At 47.7% G+C, this 20,057-nt stretch overlaps 1 protein-coding gene across 2 annotated transcripts in view; it reads right to left on the reverse strand.

The window, feature by feature from the left end:
* Window positions 1-20,057, reverse strand: part of LOC106742456 (FH1/FH2 domain-containing protein 3) — a 148,848-nt gene that overhangs the window by 97,783 nt on the left and 31,008 nt on the right. For both annotated transcript variants that reach the window (XM_014615388.1, XM_014615389.1), the window contains exon 2: window positions 8,130-8,239. In XM_014615388.1, coding sequence (XP_014470874.1) covers window positions 8,130-8,239 — 110 coding nt within the window. The remainder of the gene's footprint in view (window positions 1-8,129; window positions 8,240-20,057) is intronic.

Consider the following 20,057-nt stretch of genomic DNA (forward strand, 5'->3'; position numbering starts at 1 on the left):
CCGGGATTTGATCTCAATTCGCAGTACGATCTGCGCGCGAATCTGTGTGCGGCAGGCCGAAAGAGAGGGTGAGCGGCATGTATTTATTTATAATAATGCGCGAGGTTGACTCATTGTTACTCGGTCACACCTAATGCCCCGCAGCGCGCCGACTCGTGCAAACGGATATTTATAAAACGCGAAAACGGCCGACCGCGCGAGAAAATATCCCCAGCCGAATATCCTGGGAATAGATCTCGAAACCCAGTTTTGCGATTTATTCCGAGCCGGGTCGCCAACTGTTCGCGGGCACCACGCTTTTTGGGACGCTTCTCGTGCGTGTCGCACCTCTGCGACCACGAGAGATCTCGCTGCTGACACGTGAGCGAATCCCGTGTCGAAATTTCGCTTCTTCATTAACCCCGCAAATTCCGCCGAATTTGCTTTTCTTCGTGTTGAAAAAGCCCGAAGAAACACAGCCAAGGATTATTTAATATTTGTTTATCTACATCTTTTTTCACCCGCATTCGATCTTTATTTGTAACTTCAGTCAATAATATATCAAAGTAACTCACTCAGTTGGAAATTGAGTATGCGAGGTAAAGAAATACATAATTTAATCAAGGTTAAGATAAAAGCGGCAGCTCATTTTCATTCTCATAATCGCTCCATTCTCTTTTGACGTTGAAAGTCTCGATGGGATTTGTAATTCTTAAAAGAGCGGAAGAAACTATAGAAGCAAAGAGATAACAGTCGTGTGTCGGATAGAGCTGTTCACCGGTGGGGATTTAAATTTGGATTCCGCGCAGAAAAACAAGGTTAAACCGAAACGAAAAGAAAGCTTTGGCAGATGTTAGGAAGACCGAACTCGCGGCTCAAGGAGCGCTGTTAGACGTAAAAATTAAACACTCGCGAGATTTACACTAAGGTCTAATGCCGGTATTCATAGTATTCAATTATTTACAACTTCCGATTCAAAGCATAATAAATTACAGATTTGTATTCACGGGCCGTACCTCTGTTTCATGTTCGGCTGGATCAATACTTCTCGCTGCACGAAATGAATGCAGATATAGGTCGGCGAATAATTGAAGATTCATGAAGCTATAATTTAACCGTCAGTTAAAATTATCTCGAGCAATATCTAACGATCAGCCCTCACTGACCCATCTTTCTTACTTTGGCTATAATTACTCGTTAAATAACGGCCAGCTATGAATACCACCGGCCTAAATCGCGACTCGGATTCCTCCTTGTTCTCGGTATATTCGTCAAACGCACGCTAAAATCGGAAATATTCTGCTACGATGAATGATTTAACACACTTGGGAATACACGATGCACCGCTATTCGTGTCCACCATCTTGGCTCCCCGAAGCAACATCTTGTCGCTCCACCATAGCACTTGGAATATACCCTCCTGGCATTGACACTGACATTGACAGTGACACTCGCGTAAATATGATTCGATCGAGAAACGCGTGTTTATAAACACGATGCCGGCGAGAGCCCGATGTGCACTTAATATTTGGAGAATCGATATAACTAACGCGTGGATACACGTACAATGTTCCGGTGTACGCATGTCACTCGTCGGCTCGGGACATAACGACTCGGTAATAAAAAGATACATAGTAAGTGACCGTCAAATTAGCACTTCCAGTCCGATGGAATCTGCGGGGTCAATGAAGAGGCAAAATTTCGACTCGGGCGTTGTTAAAGCGCAAACAATTACAGATACTAATTCGTATAACTCGGGAGAATAGAATAACTCGGATTACCGAAATCCGAGCGATATCGAGGCGACATATATTATTTAAAGATTCATGGACAACAGCAGAATACTTTTACTTCGTCAAGGAAGATGCGGTGAAACTCAGTCGAAATAACTGGCAATGAGAAGAAAGTTGCTGGGTGCAAGCGTATTTGGATTAATTTCAACGCGTTTCAGCGCGGTTTAACTTTCATCGATTGACTGCTCGGGCCGCGACGAGCGTGCAACGTGTTGAACGATCGCGTGTGCAACGCGTAAGCTCTATTCTTAAACGCAGAACCACGTGAGTCACTGGTTTTCGAGACGCGCGGGTGACACAAGCTCATTAATTTAATCAGCGATGCATGCAGCTGCGAGGAAAACGGTTTTCCAGCGAAAAACCGCGAATCCTCGCGGCCGTTTCATCGTCGCGAAATGCATCTAAGAAACAACATCCGTGGAATTCTTTCGTCCTCAAGAAATGACTTGCGCCGGCCGGTGTTCACTCGGTGGAGCCATAATTCGATGATAGCTGTATCGCGTGATAAATTGCGCGCACGAAAACCAAACGAGTCCTGACTCTCCGTCTGCACTTTCTACGACGCAGGAAGCGCGATTGATATCCCTAATATCAATTTACATCAATTCATTCTGATTTACGTTCCTTGACCGTGATTGCTAATAACATTACTGTCACTGCTCGCTTGTGCGTTTGCCTGCGACGACATTAATGAGGCGATTTATTAGCATAGTTTGCGTAGCAGGTCGGCCGAATCGCGGGGTCGAATGGATGATTACCGTTGTCATGCAAAATACCCGCTACCTCAAGGCGAATGATGATAACCGCGAATCACCGTGCGCGACACATACCGTGTCACCGGGACGTAATTCTCGGACCGTGTTTCTCCCGCTTGCCACATGCCACGCGAGGAGAAAGAACGAAATGCGCGTATTTCGCGCCACCGTTCCGTTCGCCGTTTATGATTTCGCGTTACGAGGAAGAAGGGAAGAGATAGCGCGCGCGCCGCCGGGAAAAATCGTTTACGGTGTACGATCAATCTCTCCGGCAACGTAGGAAAGACCGGACGCGCGGGGATTCGTCGCGCGCTTGCTAAAGGACGGTGCTCCGACGAGGCGGCTCGAACGAGCGAGCGCGCTCGCGTGTGTATACACCTTAATGATCCTGGTGCCCGATACGTAGGAAGCTGATTACTCATCGCGACGTCTATACCGAGCGTTTAGCGACTTATTGTGCCTGGTTATTGAACCCTTGGGAGAGTACTATCTTCTCTCTCTCTCTCTCTCGGTCTCTTACCCGCTCTCCCTGCCCCGCTCCCCGCACGTACCTACCTTAGCCGTTATACTCGCGGATACATGTATACCTTCCATTATAATTATATACGCCCGGTATACCGGTACCTACGCGCATTCAAACAGGTTACATAAGACTCTACGGAGAGAGACAGAGAGATCGAGACAAGGGGCAAAGAGAGAAAGGGAGCGAGGAAGAGCGAGAGAGGCAGCGAGGATGAGAGGGCCCGTGAGGGAAACGCGATGACACGAGGTTTATTAGGTAAGGTCCGCCGGGACCTCCTTTCAGTTAAGTACGCTGTGCACGGAATGGAGATAAGTTTTCGAGGTACCGGTAGTACCGTCTACTTTCTCCGGCGACTGATTAATTTCCCCGGGAAAAACAGATCCGTGCAGATAAGCTTCATCTTCCACGGGATAAGTGCAAATGGGAAACAGGTGTGACCGCGTTGTCATCGTGTCGCGCGCCGTGATAGAACGTAATGCGAAATAAATGAAGTATTACCGTCCGCGTGGCGCGACAAGCGTTTCCGTGTGCATGTATGTAGACCGCCGGTACCTCTGCGAAACAATCTTAATGATTCTTTTAACGTCCCTCCCAGCCAAAAAGCGATCGAAGCGCTCGTTAACGAAGAAGTTCACGTCGATGACGCGCTGCGCCATAAATGGAAACGTCTCGTGGATGATGCGTCTCTTTAAATCCGTGTGTTGGCACATCTACCGACTGATAACGCGAACGAACGAAAGAAGAACGAGCGATTGCGACTGAACGTTACATCGAAATTAATTAAAAAACGCTCAAAGCTCATAGCTTTATCGATTGCCGAGAACGCGAGCGCGCTGGGAAAACGGCGCCGGCGATGCTCTTCCGGAAACTTCTTCTCAGCGTTGCCATCCAATCTCACCGGAATAAAAGAATGAAATAATGAAAATGACTGTTACTTAAGAGAAAAGGTGACAAAAAGTGACCCTTCAGATATCAAAATAATAACCAAAAGTGACATTTTTGTCAAATTCTGAGAGTAACTAAGGTCATTTAAGCAAAAAAGTAACACTTACCCTTCTCAGGTTTATCTTGGAATAAACTAATATATAGCAAGTTTTTTCATGGTACGGTTTGAAAGTTCATAACAAGGAAAGACCAAACTAAATTTCACCCCTGTCGCAGCAACGTTTTGCTGTAACAGCAAAATTATTTTTTCCGTGTAACAAATCTTTTTGCTGTCCACTATAGTAATTAACAATTTGCCGTTTCAGCACATTCTTTTCCCCCGTGAAGGCATGAACGATACAAGGTACGCTTTCGGCAGGTCGCTTTTATTAAAAGAGACCAGCAAAAATACATAAAGAACGCCCATATTTCACAAAATTTCACGGCAGCTCGGGGAAAAGAAATCATTATAGACACTTATTTCGCGCGATATTTTTTAGCGACTGTAAAAAAAGAAGTAAGAAAAGGTGGCTTATGTGATTAGATGGCAGCGCTGCCTCCTTCTTCTTCAATTTGTTACCGCACAGAACTCTCTCTCTCTCTCTCTTCCTCCGCCTCTTTATACGCGAGACGACCGCCTAGGATGTAGCTACGCAAATTAATTTCGCACGCGCGGGACGCGGCGGGTTGCGTGAGAAATACCGGCGGAATACGCACGCACGCGGTGGTGGCTCACGGTACGCGTGGGCGTACGCGAGTTGCCAGGCATTACCGCAAAGATAAACGATTCGTTACCCACGCGAAAGCTACCTTCCTTCCTCCTTGCGCGCGGCCCGCGTCCCGCCGTCCCCTCTCGCCCTCGAGCGAGTCGCGTACAAATGCGGTCCGGGCGTATCTGCCCGGATAAGTTTTATCGAGCGCGTTATTATCGCCCGAGTCGAGCGTACACCCGATCCCGCGCCTATGTAAATCGTCCAATTACGGCCGCTGCACGGCGCGCCGATTTTCGCGACGCGCTCGGCAACAACGTGGCAGGATAATTGTCGCGAGAGCGATTCCCGACTCTCGGTGAGATTTTCCCATGATCAACGGGCCGACCCGTCGTGGGTGGCGGTGCGGACTCTCGTCGCGCGCACCGTCGCGGCGACGAGCGATTCGCCACGGGCACCATGTCTCCACGGGCACGGCCCTGCAATTCAGAGTCTCTCTCACGGGGGATCCCTCGAGTCACGACCGACCGGCGGAGATCCGGAAACAAAGCGTGGATTTTTCAAGAGGGCATTAACGGAGGAAAATCACGGAGAGTCCCGAATTGGGAGAAAGCGCAAGATCGCTACCGGTTTCACTAGCGTTTCGTCATTACCGCTTCGTTACCTTGAAATCTCCTCTCCGAGCCGCCTCATAAGCGCGTGCCGGAACTTGCACTCGTGTTTGTGTGCGCGCGAACGACGGAGAAAAATCGAGCGGCATGTGGGGCGGACAGCGCGGAGAAAGAGGCGAGTAAACGTATGATATCATTTTGCGGTTCGCGGAAATTCGCGGGGCTTCAAATATTGGAACGCATATCTCCGCGGGCAAACATTTATTTAACTCTCCTCCGCCGCCTCCTCCTCTTAGCGTCCCCAAATCGCGTCCGATTCCAATCCTCCGGCTTCCATCGCCTTTCCTCCCGTTCGGCCGTTTATTCGACATTCGCGCGAACGTGCCTTTGAGCGGGCGACGAGCAACCGGCGAAATGCAATCCGATCGAAGGCGGTGCATCGAGCGGGCGAGCAAGCGTGCGCGCGAGCGAGCGCGCTGATGTAGTGGTGCCCGATTAATGGACTGGAAGCGATCTTGTTTCCAACGCGCGTGTGTACGAGGCCATTCCGGTCTTGATCAATCGCCGCGAAAATGAAGCCTGCGATGTATGCGCCCGTAACGTCGCGTGCAACGCACGCCGCCTGGAAAATCGATCTTTTGATTCTGATTTAGCGTCCAGTCCCGGCTTCCAATTTAAATATCCGACGGTATAAATAAAATCGTTCCTGACAAATAAAGAACGCGCAATTACATTCTGCGGTGCGAAACGATCTCTTTCGTCCCCCTCCCCCATCCCTTCCTCCTTTCTCTCTCACTCTCTCTCTCTCTCTCTCTCTCTCTCTTTCGTTCGTTCGTTTTGATATTTTTGCAGCGTTCCTCATCGCCGTGGTTGCGACCGAGGGTACGGCGAATAAATTTTCAATAAACGACGAAATACTGCGGCGCGTGGGAAGGAAGGATGATGAAAGCAAAAATATCATGCGCTTCCGCGTTTCTCGATGCCATTGTTCGCCGTCGTATGACCACGTTGAACGTACGTTCAACGTGGGTGAGCAATCGCGTAGGTACGGGGAGAATGGAAAGTCACCGAAAAGGCGCGGGTCTCGAAGCTCTCAAAGGAGAACTAAATTTAACGCCGTGCGCGCGCGCTCACCTCATCCCTCCCCGGGGAGTTTACCTGCGTTAATACTCAACGAGCACGGTTAGCCTTCACGGCGTTAACGTGAATTCGATACGCAGACCGCAAATATACTGCCGGGGCCGTCGTGCATTCTCAACGACGGAAACCAGCGCCCGGTTTCTCCCATATTTTACCGTGGAATACCGCGCGCTGTTAGATAAACACAGAACGCGCGTCTCGAGCGCACTAAAAATACCCAAAAGTTCTCAGTCGTGCGAATTCTTAATTGCTTACGGTGGAAAATCGGGAGAAACGCGACGAGAATTGGCCGTAGTTTATGCAAGAAGGGATTCAGTCCACGTGGAGTTTCGACGAGAAAAAAAAAAGTGAAAATGAAAATTCGATTCTGTTGTGTCGATATTCAACGTATGTAAACATTAAAATAATATCTTGTATTTCAGTGTCAACTAACGTGTCGATTTTATATTAATTTTTTATATAATATTTGCGTGACTTTTCAACGTACTCACCTCGCGTTAAATTAACAGAAAAATTCGCGTGGATCGTTGGGGAAACATATGAAATGTGTTAAATGTAACACATAATTTTTCGCCCCGCACAACCAACTGACTCGGCCGAATTTCCATTCCACGTCCGTCTGGAGGAAATAAATACTGAGCTCTATAAAAAATAAACTTTCGGGACGCGTCACGTATAATTGAGATAATTAAGCGGCCGTTAAATCGTCATTTCGCATCGTTTCCAGCGCGACTGGTGATCGCCGCGACGCAACATTCGATCGTCGGCGCGTCCCCTCGCCGGACGGCCGGCGATTTTCTCCGCAGCATTACTCCGCATTTCGAATAAATTACACCCCGTCGCGCGCGGCGCAATCCAATTAAAAACTTCTCCTCCACGGACGAAAACGCTTTTAACGATCGTTCGCACAATGACGCGTACTCAACGCGGGCCATTCCCTTGTTTTATCACCGCGCGGCGCGTTTAAATTCTGGCCTACGGACGATTACTATTCCTGCCATTCTGAATGCACTATTCAGAAGAAAATTACGCCGTTGAACGCGCGCCTCGGGGATCACAAACTAAAGCGTGCTAATTGCCGGACGGTGCCGGGACTTTTTGCGCTGACCCTCTGACGTATCCCTCCGTCGCATTACTCTGAGGTGGGTCTCCGCTTAACGAGAATAACCGCCCCGAGTAACACTGACCTTCCTCTTTTCAGGACGTCGCGGGTTTCCCCGCTGCGACCGTGTCGAGGAAACGCTCACCGCCCTCTTCTCACCTAAATATCCTTCATTAGCCCGGTGGCCGCTCTCTACCTTCCACGAGCAGTCCAGCCGCGCGATTATCCGCGGCCCTGCGAGGGCCTCGTAAAGACGCGGGACCTATCCAACCTCACCGTCAGGCGTGCGCAAGAAAGCGACTGTCCCGGGACGCAATTAAGCGGCGCACAAATGGCCTCCGTCATTACGCGCAGTTTAAATAAATTACTCGGCCAATTCGGCAAGTACGAGAGATATAGGACGCGCGCGGCGATGTGTCGTGGGTATTAGATGATTTGCTTGCAGTAACCAAGCAATTTAGTTGAAACTACTTAACGAAATCGTGGTAATTGTTACCGAATCCTTCGTTCGGTGTAACAGGACGACGTCGATTATTATTATTTCCCTGAGACGGTGTTTATTATTAGCGATACATGGACTGTGTCCACTCACCTCTCGTGGAAGCCTTCGAATTCCTCCTGCTGCTCGTTGATCGAGGCCTCGAGGTCCAGGTAAGCGCCATAATCGCCGCCCTTGTACAGCTGGAGCGCCGTGTCGTCGAGCTGCAACACAGGTAGCACACGGTGCGTTGAGAAACGCGGCTGTTTTGCGTGCGGTCGCAGCGCCGATAATCGCGCCGCAGAAATTATTGCCGCTTCGACGGCGGTCGTTAGCCGGTTTTCGCATAACCGCTGTCCGCTTAAGAGTCCGCGACTCTTAAAGCGATAGAGGCGAACTCTTTGCCGCGTTTGCGATTCTTGCGGTGTACACGGACAATGAACGAGTCGATAAGTGTAGTAAGAAGCCGTGTGTCATTTCCCGAAATTCTTCAAAAGGTTGAGAGAACTCTTCTCCCCCGATAAACAAATACGAAAGCGTAAAATATTCTTTATATTTAAATATTATTTATAATGATAAATAAATCAGATTAAATATGATTTATAATTATGAATCATTATAAATAATATAAATAATAATGAATATTTAAAAATATGTTATTTAAATTTTTGAAAATTACTTTTGAATAAAATTATAATTCGGACGTTTCTCTTTTCATCAAATTTTATTTAATTGCTATGAAATTGTATGAACTTTCTCTGAATTTATACTTTAAATTAAAAATGAAAATATTAAATTTCCAATACAAAGTTCGTTCAACTTTTAAATTAGAAATTCCGCGATATGCTTAATTAATCGAATTAGCGAGTTATGAAGTGAATAGGACTTTAAAAAATTTCCATTAATTAAATTTTCATTTCTGCTTTATATCCTGATTTTTGACGTTTGCGCGATAATTCAAAGATACACGTATAAGCAACAATCCGCACGTATTATATGTATAAAATGATATTTGAAACCGTTCAACCATATTGGAAGATGCGAATGACGAGGGGACGAAACGTCATTTGTTGCGGTCGATCGGCACTCGATCGAGAGGCGACGATTCGTTGATCGGAACGACCGTCTCCGCTCATTGAGAGATTCTCAAGGCTTTCGTGGAACGAGTTCAACGCACGTAGAACGCCTCACACGGGTCAACAATCCGGGCTAATGCGGCTAATCTGCTAAATTTATCTGCGGATCACTTGGTCCACATACGCCGTTCCCATATGTGCGCGATGATAATCGCTCGGCTTAGAATCGCGGACGGTTCTCACGAAACGCTAGTCCCCCCTCGATCCCTCCGAGTCGCGTCTCACCCTCGTCTCAAAATATCGCGAATGGAAACGAAAGCAGGCGCATGGGTCGTTGATAACACGAAGACGATGCCGGCGACACCGATCGTGTAGGGAGACAGCTGTCACGTACCTCGGAAGGAAACCGAGGCAACGACACCTTCAACGTCGTACCTAAAGCGATTTGACTGGCCCGCTTTTGGCGTGGCCTCCCGCGGAGGAGAAGAATCACACGGCGATGGAAAAAGCTGAGCACGCGGAAGCAACAAGTTGGCGCGTCTCTCTGCTTTTGACGACGAGACGCGTGCGAAGGAACGACGATCTTCGCGGAGGACGTCGACGAGAGCCGCGTCGGACGAATCGGAAATCCCTCGCGGAATCCGTCGCCGATTCGTAATTCGTCGTCAGGTTAAATCGCCCGGTTAAATCTCCCGCCACTAGAAGGGCCGTAAAAGTGTAACGGCCGGACGATCGCGCCGACATAAATCGTGCGCGATCTCGTTGCGCGCTCTCTCTCTCTCTCTCTCTCTCTTTCTCGCGTTTGCAATGGCCGAACGAGCGCCGACGATAAATTCCCGGAGGAGGTAAGTAACCCCGACGAGACTTTCTTCCGCGAGGCGCGTGCTTTTTTTAGGCTCTCGGTCCCTTCTTTTACGAGATTAAGATCCGCCAGGTCCAGCGCGCGGCACGTTGCCAGCAATAACGGTGTGCGCCGGGCAACATGCGCGGTTTTTAGGTGAAACGAGCGGGACGGACGGGGGGAGGGGGGAACAATCGGCGGAGACCTGCTTGGCCGGTGCCAAGTCTATTTTTTTTCTGATACTTCCACCGCCGCTGCACCCGAAGATTGACTGTTATTTATCGGTCGTTACGCGAGAAAGAAACGGGTTCGCGAGGGAAACGGATTCGTGGCAACTGGGCGCCGACACCCGCCACTTTTCCGCCGGCTCTTCTTTCCGCTCGAGATTTCCCAGTCAGATAGACGCGTCTCTCTCGCGCTTCCGTCCACCTCGGCGAAGCCGAGTAACCTGAGACCGGTGTCTAAATCGGAGCCGTACATCCGAGAAACGATCCAGTGACAATTATGCGCTTCGCTTTTCCCCACGTTCCTCCGTCTGCATCGCGTAAAAATGAGGAAGAATCAGCGCGCGTTAATTATAACTCGGAGCTGTCCCAAGCGAGCGTCCCAAGTTAGCGCGCTTTACGGTAAATAAAGAAGAGCGGAAGAGAGAAGACGACGACGCATCGAGCAGGATATCGCGAGCCGCCGACGCGTAACCAGATGCGTTGTTGACCCATATTTCTAAAAATCCCAGCTTCAAAATAGTTCGTGTCGCTGGCGCAGCGAGTTAAGCCGCGGTTATAAAACGCCGGTAGTCCGCGTTGCGTTACTCTCCGGTGCCCCGTGGCGGACGGAAACCGTGTACGCACGCGACCGATTACGCAACGCGTATCGAGCGCCTCGAGCGCGATCTTCGCCCTTTGGCGCGCCGGTTCACCGGAAGGATGCGCTATCTTGGTACACCGCCGGCCTGTGTACGCGAACGCCAATCGAGAGAAATTACAGCGCCGCGCGAATTAACCTTTGATTACTAAACATCCATCTGCTGAATTATTCCGCTCATAGACATAATTACCTCTTAACCCTCTCAGGTCGGAGACCGACAGCGCTCGTGGATTCTCCGCAGATTCGTGTGTTTAGTAACGTAAATGAGAGAGTGTTGTTGCAATAGCGATACGTATTTCCATTAATTAATTAATTAATTAATAATTAAGCGAAACGACTTACGTGAAGGTATTTTTATACGCAGAACAAACGGAACAATCGATTTGTGTAAAAAAATTATATCATACATTTTCTCATTGTTTTCTTCTGCATTTTAAAACATTTCTCCTTCATTAGCACTTGGCTAAAGATCAGGCACTAAAATACATTTAAAATAATTGAAAAACAAATTGACAAATATTAGGATAGTATCTATTTGGATACTGCGACTAACGGAGAATTAAACGCGAACGAAAGGTTTCTCGAGCAGACAGGAGTAACGGTTTGGAGTTAACACGAAGGCGAGCGGTTATTTTCGCTGTTACCGATACTATTGCATCACGCTTGCGCAAGTAATGATTAATGGCAAGAATGGAAGAAAATATTGTTATCGAAGCCGGAATATACAGAATCGCTAATACGTTGGCGAAAGTACATCCTGTTGGCAAAGCTATTTTTTTTTAGCGAGACTTTATGACACGTTTCACCGCACCTAAGCAGTAGTCAGACTACGCAAATTGGCACGAGTTTAACGTAACGTCATTTTTCTGTACCAAAAATAACTCCTCGAATTTATCACCGTGATGCTAAGAAACAGGCAGACGTTCTTGCCGATCAGTAAGGCACGCTTTCGTGTTCTCGTCTCGGCGAGACGCGCGATTGAAAGCGCGTAATAACAGAATAAAGACGAGATAGATTCCTAAATACTTTCGCGTAGGGTTCGATTTGCTCCTGGCTCCAGTAACGAATATGACAAATTCTTCAGTATTTCTCACGAAAAAGTCCCTCTCGATCTTCGGCCGAGCTTCGAGCGGTAGTCGAGCAACACGTGTTGACGTAACAGTTCGAGTAGCGTGTAAACGTCTCGTCCCTGCGCCAAGTCGAGTGGAGCTTCCCTTTTCTCGAGTGTATTTCCACGGACGTTCTCTCGTCTCGCGACGCGCTCGTCCCGTAGGGTTTTCCTCCTTCCGCTTGCCCGTAGGATCACGTTGTTTGCTCGAAGCCCGTCGAGCGAGTCGCAAACTCCCTGTTGTCGTTCGTCTCTACCCTTCCGAGTTTCTATCGGCGAATCTTCTTACGCGGACACACGACGGAAAGGGAAACGCTGATTACACGAGCCTCGTAAATCTCGCCGACGTCAGCGAGACGAGACTGAAAAGTATTCATCTGCCTTGCGACGCGAGCGTAAATGGAAATCTGTACAAAATTACCTTTCCTAAAAAAGGAGGCAAAGAAGAGACGCCAAGTCGTGTAAATGTCACTCCCCGACGAGGTCCTGCCTAAAAACTGTCGGTGATTTTAAAAAACTGAAGACGCTGCTTGACGAAAAGAAGCTTCATTAACCGGTATCGAATTTCTATCGAGAAAGCTCAAAGAATGGAATGCACCTCGCGCGAGTGGCTCGGCAATCAAGCGATATCTCGCGATCTATAATTTCTCACAGCCGCTCCGTCGCGTACGACTTTCATCGAAGACAATGTCGTAAACAGGAAGGGGGCTGCCATTTTATCGTGGGAATAATTAAAATGTATTAACGCGAGCGCGCTGGTCCGATACAAGATGTATGCCCGTGGGAGTCCCGGTGCATTCTTATTAATTAGCGCAATTAATGGTAAAAATAGATTTTAAGAATACGTCGGGGAAGTTGTCGAGAGACATAAAAATAACGAAACCTGAGAGGCAGCCCGCCGAGACAATTAACCGCTCGCGTTCTGGCCCGAGTCGTTCTGCTCGACTGTGCGAAACTTTCACGACTACCTTCCTTTTTTCGCGTAACACCGCACGCCGCGCTAGAGTGGAGGAGAGAACGCGTGCAAATTCATTCGCGAAAGGATTTGAGGGGAGAGGCGTTTCGAAACGAGCCTAGGATCAATTTAAAATAAAGCGCCGACATGCGCCGCACACGCGCGGTTTTATGATAAAATGAGTGTTTCCCGCAGGGACCTTTTAAAAAAAGACAAAATTATAGTGTTCCGTTCGAATTATCAAATTATAACGTTCTATTTGAATGATCAGGTATGGGAGCGGTTTAGCTGCCAAAGAAAGGAACAAAAGTTTCACTCTTGAAAGAGTAAGAAAATAGTGAGCAGCCTTAAAAAAGTGAGTAAAAAACGAATCTTTTTCACATATATAGAATAATAATTCAATAATATCCAATTAGAAAAAAAAAACAGTTGTATTCATTTTATGGTTATTTTTTATTTCATGTTTTTTTGTTTCTCCGCTTGTTAATAAATTGTCTTGATTTTGTGGGCAAAGAATAATTAAATAAATTCCGAATGCGCAAACGTGGACAAAACTTGAGCAAATTTCGCCTGTATCTTTATTGTTCCCAAAGTATCGATGACGTAAACGTCAATAGGCTCGTTTGTTCATCGTTTCATTCTCTCCGAAAATTATCCGAGCACGTCTCATTATACCGAATTAACAAATCACACGGTTCGAACTTGAACGAGCTCTCTCGAGAAAGAAAAACGTGTACTCCTCGTATACAAGTTACGACTGAATGAATAAGAAGCAGTAAATAATGACAACTTTCCTCTCGATATCATGAATTGTCGTTTATCGGCTCGCAAGAACGGAGTGAACGAAGCCGCAGACAAGCGCGTTACACCTACTAGGAACCTGACAATCGGTGTGTAACCGGTCGGTATTAGTGACCGTCTCCTCGTCTCACCAGCTCTGTATTTCTCTCTCTCTCTCTCTCTCTCCCTTTTCCTTCCGCTATTACAGATGATTATAGGCAACCCCGTTTGCGATTTCTTGCGTCAAAACCCGACAAACGCGACCGCCGTGGCGGCTTGCCTTTTCCTCGGTCCATTCGTTCGAACAGGGACATTGATTATGGCACGCAACTGCCCCCGATAAAAAACTCCACGGGCATAAAACGCGAGAGCGATACGATCGCTTCTTACGGTGAGTAAAATTTTACGATGGGAAGGGTTAAGGTCAGGTTGAAGCTGCCGCGTTACGCGTTATCCCCGGCCGGGAATAAAGTCGTAACCAATTAGATCTTTTCGCCGGAGACCCGCTGCGTAACGCACCTCCGGATAAACGAGGTTACACAACTCCCGTCGGCTTGGAAACGGAACTGCGCCGAGAATACGCGAGATACTTTCTCACTGCTCGGAGATCTTCCTCCTCGTTCCCGCTCGCGAGCGTGCCCCGCTAATGCGTACGGGAGTACGCAGATAGCGTTGTGCAAACGCGCCGTGAGTTACCCTTTCGTGAGCCGACTCGGGATCGAAAACAACGACGGCAAGGAAGAAGAGGAGCCGATGGCTGTTCTCCCATTAGGGTTGCGGATGAATCCCCCGACTGGTAATGAGTCTGGCGTTAACTTGGCTACGTGTAAACTCCGCGCCCGCAGGTTATTATGCGCGCGCGCACGCGGGACGGATAATGAAAACTGCGGAAATAGCTACCGCGCGGGCTTTTTCGCTCGAATCTGCGCTGTTAGCGCCGTTATCGAAGTGCCTGCGACGCGAAGAACGCGCGAAAAAGGTCCTAGCGGAAAGACCAGGCGAGAGCGAAAAATTGCTTTTTAAAATGCAATCAGTACATTATCACTGAGAAGCAGTTCAATAGTCATCAATGATCACAGTTATAAGTATGGCACTGCAAGTCGGTAAAATTTCGCTGATAAAATATATAGCGGCAACCGTTTCCATCGGAGAAGTCTAACTTCTGAAACGATGAATAAAGACATTGTTGATTACGTCTTTTTTATTATCTTGTGATTGAAGTTTGAGGCGATCTATGAGCAAGAACGAAAAATTTTTTTCTTCGAATTTAACTTCGGTAAAAAAAAGTAAAGATACGCAAAAAGCGATGAAATTGTGGGTCGACGACGAGGTAGCGAGATCCGTCTCTTCGGGAGTCGAAACGACGTCGGAGATCGCGGGATGCCCGAGAGAGTCAAGTCGATCGAGCGATCAAGCGGAGGCTGAGAAGGGATCGAAAGATCGAGCGAGCAGATTTTGCGAGATGCAATTCCCGCGCTGAGACGGTCTCTCTCGGGATAATAATCTGAGCGCGGACGATCGATATCTTGGATAAAATACATTATATAGTTTATCGCGTCCACCAACGTGCTCTTCGCGATGTTTAAGCGCGGAACGCGCTCGCAACGGATGATGCTGTAAATCTCGCGCGTCAGCTTTTCCTCTATCTAATCCTGTTCGGTGCCAGCTTACGTGTGTAGCTACAACTGGAGCCACTCTCTCCCGCAATTAGATACACATCGCGCGCGCGTGTAACGATCGAATGGCCCGAGCGAGCGACTGAATGAGATTCTTCCTTCGCAGCTCGCGGCGGCTCGCGAGAGAAAAAGAGAGAGAGAACGAACGTTAAATACATTCCGTTCGCACTCGCGCCAAGGATTCGCAGCGGGTAGCGTCCTACGCGAAAAGCCGCGCACGTGCGCGCGTTCGAGCACGACGAACCTTCTCGTCGTGCGGCGAAATCGCATCCGATCAAACAGCGGCAGCGGCCCTTTACGCCAAGGCTGCTTGAACACAAACCGCTCGTCTAATTTTAGTTTTCCCCTTAGACGGCGAAGGAAAATAATCCCGGCCGGTTGCCGGCTTTATCGACAATGTGGCGAATCGAGTTCTCGGCGACGTTCAATCATTCATGAAGCGAAACAGGTTCCATTGAGACTCTCGTCGCGCGGCTCGCGCGCACCGAAATGAAAGCGAACTCGCGCGCTTCGCCGCGCGATTCGTCGTGTCCCCTAATGCAATTTCCACGCGAAGGCGAGAAGGAGAGAGATCTGAGTAAGCCTCTCCGCGATTAGAAGATACCGGATGCATCTTTACACGCGCATTCTCGTGGCCGTTCGTTAATATCGTCCCATTCCCTAAGCGATATCGGATATTTCGAATCCGCGTATCCGAGTCGACATTTTATTCCTACTTTTAGTCGAATTTAGTTCTACATTAAGTCTTCAAAGGTCTTCTATCGCTACAAACGGGGAAGTCGTTGCCCATAGTTTTCTCCACTCGAAGACTTAATGTGAAACTAAAATTTAGACTCCGGAAGTCTCAACTCCCATTCGCAGCATTAATGGAACACCTATTGTGCTGCTGCGATGTTAAGAACTTATTTCCGTTTTCTTACCCTTAAAAACTTATCAGCCGCTTGAATGAATTCTCGCTGTTTTTCGCAACAAAATCTCAGATTTATTTCGAAAGAACGGCACATTGTATCTTATTCAAAGCATTGTCCTTCGGAAGTTACAAACTTTTCCTACTTTTCGGGTAACACATGGATTCCGTGGTAGAAAAATTCAGGTTCTTTCAAGGCGATCCAGTAATTTTTCGATGTCTTCGAAAGAACTGAAGTGCTGCTCAGAAAAGCCATGCTGCATCGGTCGAAACAACATGGTAATCTGAAGGAGCAACGTTCAGCGGAACGCATGGCTTTTCACACACCATGTGGATTCTCCTACATAGACTTTGAATATCCTATATGAGTTCCCTCGAATTTCCATGGGAATCCACCTGGAAATTTTCAACAGAGTCACATCTGAATATTCACGCATCATGACTGTTGATTATTCCGTAAACCGTCAAGGATGCTCCAAAGCAGCGGTCGTGATGGATATTCAGAAATGATGCGCCTAATTCGAAATTCCTGATATCACTATATCGAATACCACGAATACACGGCAGTGTACGATCCACGAATGAACGCGAGATACAGGAACAAGCGAGAGGACGAAAGGATTGAAATGCACGCGGAGCGAGCGGAACGCTCGAACAGTTAAAAGTTAAGCGAGCGAATTCCGCCGAAGGATCTGTCGCCGCCTCCCAACGAGAAAATGAAAGCGTCTCTATGCGAACGGGTACGCGGGCCCTCGAGGGCCCGGTCCTTACCGCAGGTGGCACTCGAGACGAGGAGGCGGCGGCGGCGGGGAGAGATAAAGAAATATACGAATGATCTCGGGTGGAAGACCACTCTTCCTTTCCCGACAGCCTCACTCTCTCTCTCTCTTTCTCTCGAACGTTTCGACTCGGAGGAGGTCTCGCCGCGAGGAGAACCCTTTGTTCCTATTTCACAGTTTCTTGCGCGATAAAGAACACGCTCTCGGCTGCGTCTCGTCCCGGGTGTCTCCCTTCGCGCACCTCTTTCACTCGGTTTCTCTCTCTGTTCACCCCTCTTGGATTTAGTCGTTACCGGTCGTCGTGCACCACGACGGCTTCCCGTTCATCTCCGGTCTCGCCCGCACGCGTCTCGGCAAGCTGAACGTGTGGCGTTGTTCGTAAATCATCGCGCCCGCACAGCTCTCGGAGCGGTTTGGTTATTCTGTATTTATACTAGCTTCGCTAGATGCATTTTAGTGGTTTCGTGATTGTCTCCTAGTAACGCCAGAGAACGCACCGATGGTGTCTCCCGATAAAATTACCCCAGTCTTCTTTGATTTCCTTTTTCTTTTCGCATCGAGAGAAAATTAATTATAAATCCTTGATCGCCGGAGTATCTTCCACATTGCGGGGTAATTAATAAGGCCTGCGAGCGCTATTTCGCTAATTCGTAACCGGGAACGCTGATCACGCTACGTCATGACTGGTTTAGTGATCGTGAAATTATTTGTAGATGGAGAGGAAAAAATCAGGAACGGGATGAGAGAGAAGGAGAGTGACGGATAGAGCGCGAGTTGCTTCCAGGAAGAACGCTTTTGACACACCACTTTTTGAGCGGATGTCAGCACGTGAGATGTTTACTGCAACGGGCCGACCTGCCGAAATGCCAAGTTTTTCAAGAGTCAGTATCCTTGAAATCCGGGCGTTACTTTTCAAGGATACCGAGTTCATGGACCCTCGCGATTTCCATCGGCGAAATCGATATCTTCGCCCATTCTCCGCGCCAACTTCTCCGGCAAATCGACTCGAATATAAAGCGTAAATATTAAGCAAGAGTATTCAAGTACACACGTAAGACTCTACATTATGGTCTGAAATTTGCATTCAAATTTGCACAATGCAAATTTCATTTTGCTGAGACAATTATGTGTACCTTACGAAGTTGGTGCGGGGAGGTTCGGCAAGAGCTAACTTCGGATTAAATTCAGATTCGTAATAAAATTTCACACGCGACTAAATTTATGCCTCTTGAAATTTCCGAAAGTCGTCGCGCGGCCGCAATTCATTGCCGCGATTTCGCTCTTTATCCGACGCGAATACCAAAGTAAACGTCAGAAGTAATAATTAATTCTTTCGCGACGTACCTCGCGATCGAAGAACCGGCAGAGAAGTTCCCGATCTAATTAATGAAGCAATTAATAGTTGCGCCGCTGAAACGTCAAAACCATACGAACCAATCGCTGACGAAATTGTTACGAAATACCGCGTTAACCACTGCGGTCCGCTAAAGTTCTGCGGGAATGGAGAACAAACAGCTTACCGTCGAGACGATTGAATCATTCTGCAAATCAGAGAAACTGCTCTCATATCCCTGGAATTACGGGGCTGTGTGTGTGTGAGAGAGAGAGAGAGAGAAAGAGATAGAGAGGAAGTGAGAAGAAGAAGGTAAATCGACGCGTATTTACATTTGCACGTGCAAAAGCGAGACAATTTTTCTCCGTTTTCCGTTTTCTTTGGGCTGTCTCGATTGTAATTATCAATAGTATACAACAGAGATTGTCATTGCCGCTTCATAAGAAGCGTTAGAATGTCCAGCAAATAGTCGCATATCCAGTTGTTAAGTGCGTATACTCGTGTATCGCTTTGAACCACTGTAGAATATCAAATAACGCCATCCAACAAGCCATTTGGAGAGGCACGATAAAAAGAAAATATCTGAATTCCATATTCGGAATCGTTGCCACATTAATTTTTATTGCTTTGTTATTACCGAAGTTACCGAAAAAAAAACCGATCTTGTTGCAATGGAGCCATATATTTCGCGGATAAAAGAATCATACGCGGGAAAAGATTGGATAGAAAAGATACTGGATAAAAAAAACGATATTTTTAAACTAAAAATTACATCAGTTGGAAAATATCGTTTTTTCCGTCCAATATTTTTCCCCTTTCATGAAAATTATTCTCGAGTAACGAGAATTATTCTCGAGTAGAAGATATCTTCGAGTCGGAACTATACAGAATTTTTTTTCATATAAGCAAGTTTTATCTTTATATAAAATTATATATTCTTGCTTATACACACCACATGAGAATGTGAGTCTGGAATTGATACTAATCTTCTTTTCCACGTACGCCGGGGTATTAATTTAGTTAATGAGATGAAACGATTTCGCGGCTGGATGCGGGGATGTGCAATGGTGAGCGGCGCGAAATACCTCTCGCGGGGGTCTGCGAAATACTTACAGAATAACGCGTTCGCGGTATCTCGAATTATTTTCCAATTCGACCGCAGTCCACTCGTAGTATTGCAGCGTTCGGAAAAATAGCTGAGGGCGTTTCTATGCATTCGATGTTAGCCGGTCGTGTTGTTCCCGCTAACGTTTCCCCGCGCAAACCGAAATTAATTAAACTTCGCGGAAACAGAGGTCCGCAAAACACGTAGGCCGGCCACTCATCTCGCTCGGGACGCGCCACCACGTCGGCGCGCCGGCAACGAGGTTTCCGCGAGGAAAAATGCGAGAACACCTGTCTCGCGAGCGAACGCGACCGATCGTTCGCTTCGGTGAAACCGCGCGAGATGGGCCGCGGAAACGCGTTTACGCGGCATCCTATCGTGGGATAATTACGCAGCGGCGATATAACCGCTGAACGCTTTTGCTCGCAGCTATTTTGCAAGAACGTTAGAAACGGGATTATATCCTGAGACCCTCCACGAAAATTGGCGTACGCGGTTAGCTTTATGCTTATAATTAAAGCTTTCTACACACGCTACGTACGCCTTTTCTTTCCTTCCGATGAGCGGAAAAGTGCCATCACGCCGGCAGTGCGGGTCGGAATTCGCCTATCGATA

This window comes from Dinoponera quadriceps, unplaced genomic scaffold, assembly GCF_001313825.1.
Source record: "Dinoponera quadriceps isolate SergipeBrazil2010 unplaced genomic scaffold, ASM131382v1 scaffold113, whole genome shotgun sequence".
NCBI lineage: Eukaryota > Metazoa > Arthropoda > Insecta > Hymenoptera > Formicidae > Dinoponera > Dinoponera quadriceps.